This window comes from Buceros rhinoceros, unplaced genomic scaffold (genome assembly GCF_000710305.1).
Source record: "Buceros rhinoceros silvestris isolate BGI_N320 unplaced genomic scaffold, ASM71030v1 scaffold9780, whole genome shotgun sequence".
Taxonomy (NCBI): domain Eukaryota; kingdom Metazoa; phylum Chordata; class Aves; order Bucerotiformes; family Bucerotidae; genus Buceros; species Buceros rhinoceros.
Genome location: NW_010388999.1, coordinates 1 through 4,519, shown reverse-complemented (window position 1 = coordinate 4,519; position 4,519 = coordinate 1). Strand labels below are relative to the sequence as shown.

General features: G+C 42.7%; 1 protein-coding gene across 1 annotated transcript; it reads right to left on the bottom strand.

Annotated features, from left to right (window-relative positions):
- Positions 1 to 778: 778 nt before the first annotated feature.
- On the bottom strand, positions 779 to 4,443 carry EEF1A1 (eukaryotic translation elongation factor 1 alpha 1). The gene is made up of 7 exons (XM_010132412.1): positions 4,242 to 4,443; positions 3,167 to 3,346; positions 2,736 to 3,032; positions 2,337 to 2,487; positions 1,796 to 2,052; positions 1,470 to 1,704; positions 779 to 1,180 (listed from the first exon to the last, which is right to left on the bottom strand). Exons 1-7 carry the CDS (start codon positions 4,383 to 4,385, stop codon positions 1,056 to 1,058), a joined length of 1,389 nt encoding a protein of 462 aa, XP_010130714.1. The 5' UTR covers positions 4,386 to 4,443; the 3' UTR covers positions 779 to 1,055.
- Positions 4,444 to 4,519: the final 76 nt, after the last annotated feature.

The window sequence follows — 4,519 nt, the reverse complement described above, 5'->3', positions numbered from 1 at the left end:
TACATTCTCCAAACAGACATCCTGAAAATATCCTCAACCCAAAGCCCAAAAATTTAAAACCATGAAGCAGGACAAATAAAAACACCATCCTCTTGCAAGTCACTGGTCATACCCTGCCGGTTTCTCTCTGAGCTTTGTTCTTGAAAGAAAAGCTGAGCAAGATGCCATCAAGGTAGGTCGTTCAGATTGCTTGACAAGCATCAAAGCATCCTGCATAAAACTTGGTTTTGTAATTAGCTGTTGAATGTGCCTTAGTATATATTAGAAAACATTTAGATGTGTTTATTCTTCAAAGGTCTACCTGACAGTTAATCAGTTTCCCAGGACAAAAAAAAAAAAGAAAAAAATCTGTTCCTGCTAGCCATTTGGAAAAGCCTGTGTGCAACTTAGGGCAAACCCAACACCTGATGCTTTTTTCAAGGTTAAGTGTGCTTTTGTTCACACTAGACCTTCTTCCCAGTATGAAGTTTTCTTGGTTTACTCAATGCGTAACAGAATGCATCAAAATACTGCAACTGGTATTTGTGCTCTCCAATCCAGAAACCATCTTTTAAAGAAAGCACCACAGAAGTAGTTTGTATTTTAAGGCTTCAATCAGTTAAAACTAAACCTGCAGCTTAATTTTGCTCTACTCTTCAAATTGAAAACAACAAATTTGAGAATTAGCTTTGCCACTTTTCAACATACTCAGGTACCATTCACATATCTTCTGACGCCACTGGGACTGTACCTAGGTTTTTCTATAAACTTAACATTAACCCAAAGAACACAGAGACGCAGCATTGAACTTTTGTTTTAATGGTCTCAAATTCTGTGACAGATTTTTGGTCAAGTTTCCATTTTAAAAAATTTATCGATTTTAAAGACTAATAACTTAAACTGCCACGAAACAAATGGTCCACAAACATTCCTTTCCTTCTGAAGCTTTTACGATGCATTGTAATCATTAACCAGTCTTTTACTATTAAACTTAAATGGCCAATTGAGACAAACAGCTCTGAGACCGTTCTTCCACCACTGATTAAGACTGAGGTGGCAGCTGATGTACAGAATTTTCATTTAGCCTTCTGGGCCTTCTGGGCAGACTTTGTGACCTTGCCAGCTCCACCGGCCTTCTTGTCAACTGCCTTGATGACACCAACAGCAACCGTCTGCCTCATGTCACGCACAGCAAAACGACCTGAAAACAGAAACATTGTTTTGTGACTTTTGTCTAGAGCTACATCCCCACAGCATTACCTGCGCAGCAGCAACACACAGCTTGGGCTAAGTGGGCAAACTCCGCTCTAGGGCAGTAAACTGCATGAGAGCAGGACAGAGACAAGAGCAGCCCTCCAGTTTTGGTTCTGCTCACTATTCAAGTCACAGGTTTTAACAGCATTTCACAAAACGTATTACATCCCAATTCTAGAAACCAAAGAGTGTCTTTTCCAGAGAAGTGTATCAACACATTTTAGAAGATGCCTTACCAAGAGGAGGGTAGTCAGAAAAGCTCTCAACACACATAGGTTTGCCAGGGATCATATCAACGATGGCAGCGTCTCCAGATTTCAGGAATTTGGGACCATCCTCCAGCTTCTTGCCGGAACGACGATCAATCTTCTCTTTAAGCTCAGCAAATTTGCACGCAATGTGAGCAGTATGGCAATCCAGCACAGGGGCATAACCAGCACTGATTTGGCCAGGGTGGTTCAGGATAATAACCTAGAAAACCAAGAAAGCTAAGTTAACACCAAGACAACTTCCGATACTAAAGTGTCTTAAACATCTTCAAACAAACAGCTGCAAAAATGACCTGTGCAGTGAAGCCAGCAGCTTCCATCGGAGGGTCATTCTTGCTGTCACCAGCAACATTGCCACGGCGAACATCTTTCACAGACACGTTCTTAACATTGAAGCCAACATTATCACCAGGCAGAGCTTCGCTCAGGGCTTCGTGGTGCATCTCAACAGATTTTACTTCAGTTGTAACGTTGACAGGGGCAAATGTAACCACCATGCCTGGCTTCAGAACACCAGTTTCCACACGGCCAACTGGCACAGTACCAATGCCTGCAAAAGAGAAGCAATGTTTGTAATTCAGCTCAATGAATACACACCTCTTCAGAAAAAACACACTTGAAACAAGCACTCTACATTTTCCACTTGAAAAAACTGCTCTCGGGCAAACAACTGCATTTCTGTCACTAGCTCCCTGTGTGGAGTTATGGGTTATTCATGTGCTGTTTTACCTAAGATCCTCAGGCCTTCCAAGAACTTTTTGCACCTTGAGGGTGTTGCACAAGTCACACATCAGCTGTTGACAGCAAGCAAGAAGCATTATAAGAAACACGTACCGCCAATTTTGTAGACATCTTGAAGAGGCAGACGCAGAGGTTTGTCAGTTGGACGAGTTGGTGGCAGAATACAGTCCAAAGCCTCAAGGAGGGTGGTTCCACTGGCATTCCCATCCTTTCGGGTAACCTTCCATCCCTTGAACCAGGGCATCTGTAACAAGAAACGAGTCCAGACATAAACTGTCTGCCATTTTTAATGGCACAAGGCAAGAAAAGACCGAGGGGCCTTATCTTGGTATACTATTGCAGAGTAAAAAAATGTGAAGTGCTGAAACTTGAATTCTGACCCTGGCACTTCCAAACATAGCTACTAAAAATCACGTGCATCTTACAACGGTGTAATTTATCTCTATAATCTTCCTAGTTCCATTTCTTAATATATACAAATGCCAAACCTACGTTAGTGCTGGGCTCCAACATGTTGTCTCCGTTCCAACCAGAAATTGGCACAAAAGCTACAGTGTCTGGGTTGTAGCCAATTTTCTTGATATAAGTGCTGACTTCTTTGACAATCTCTTCATATCTCTTCTGGCTGTAAGGCGGCTCGGTGGAATCCATCTTGTTGACACCAACAATCAGCTGTTTTACACCCAGGGTGTAAGCCAGAAGGGCATGCTCACGGGTCTGCCCATTCTTGGAAATACCAGCCTCGAACTCACCAACACCAGCAGCAACAATCAGGACAGCACAATCAGCCTTTGAAAAGAAAGAAAAAAAAAATCCCCCGATTACAACTCTTGCAGATGTGTCAAGGTATTAGGGTTAACTCTCCCAACCAACCAAGGAACCACCTGCCTGAACTCTTGAAATCCTTAGTCCTATTTACATACCTGAGAAGTTCCAGTAATCATGTTCTTAATGAAGTCTCTGTGTCCAGGAGCATCAATGATGGTGACGTAGTATTTGCTCGTTTCAAATTTCCACAGGGAAATATCAATAGTAATACCACGCTCACGCTCGGCTTTCAGCTTGTCCAAGACCCAGGCATACTTGAAGGAACCTTTGCCCATCTATGGATTAAAAAAAACCCAGAGATTTGCTTTTTTGTTTTCCCCATTTTTTTTTTTTTCAAAGGCAGACATATATTTGCTTTTACTCAAGAAAGATCACACACCGGCTAAAGCAAAATCCAAGAATAGTAAGTGGTTTAATACCAAAAAATGTTGCTGCTTGTAAAACAAGCAACAAGATACACTTGGCACTACTAGTGAGAGATGCCAACTGTTTTCTGTTACTTAACCTGCTGACAGTTAAGCCCTTAACAGCTTGTTAATTGCACTAACACATCTTTATGCTAGTTCTCTTGAGCCTGTGCCATACTATCAAGTATCCTCTACAAATTTAAATTGTCCTACTAATGCAATCCCTGCAATACTCAACATTTTAACTGCTGCTCAGACCAACTACACTTAATTCTATGACATGCTTATCATGACACACGCTATTTAAGTATGATCAATAGAACCTTCCAGAGGCTCAAGCACCAAAATCTCTACCTTTCTTATTTTTAGAAAGGTAAACCTTCTCAGAGCACCTTATTTAGTTTTATCCTCAAAGCCACATATGCAAAGACTGAAGCTAGAAACTGCACCTGGATTATGATTCCGGACACAATTATGCAGTTGTAGCTTTAGACTACCTTCCCCCTGCCCCCCGCCTCATCGTACACTTCACAATCTGAGCAACTAACATAATGGCAGATTCAACACTTGAGCACTTGTTCAACTCTGGAGACAGCTGCAACCTAACTGCTGCCCTGCAGCCACAGAACGCTTACATGCTTGTTTGGCTACTGGGAGAGTTGCAACAAAACTGCCTCCCCGTGGCCACGAAACAGTTTGCAACTAAATCTCTTTATTCATTCCTGCACCCAAAAATCTTGTTGGATGTCACAGGCCCACACACCTCAGCAGCTTCCTTCTCAAACTTCTCAATGGTCCTCTTGTCAATACCACCACATTTGTAGATGAGGTGGCCAGTGGTGGTGGACTTGCCAGAATCGACATGGCCGATGACGACGATGTTGATGTGGGTCTTCTCCTTTCCCATTTTGGATGTCAGTTAAATTCTTTCGGCAAAGGAGAATCGACACCTGAAAGTTACCCAGAAAAATACCAGTTACGCCTCCAGTGCCATCGCTTCCCCAGTGCTGCCGGCAGGGACTGGGCCAAGGGGCGGCAGGC

What these genes read in the sequence shown, in the direction of transcription:
- EEF1A1 (XM_010132412.1), bottom strand. Translation starts at nt 4,385, where the DNA reads ATGGGAAAGGAGAAGACCCACATCAACATCGTCGTCATCGGCCATGTC. An exon ending in TTGAGAAGGAAGCTGCTGAG is followed by an intron (nt 3,347 to 4,241) that starts GTGTGTGGGCCT and finishes TTTAATCCATAG; the next exon opens with ATGGGCAAAGGTTCCTTCAA. An exon ending in TGTTGGAGCCCAGCACTAAC is followed by an intron (nt 2,488 to 2,735) that starts GTAGGTTTGGCA and finishes TTCTTGTTACAG; the next exon opens with ATGCCCTGGTTCAAGGGATG.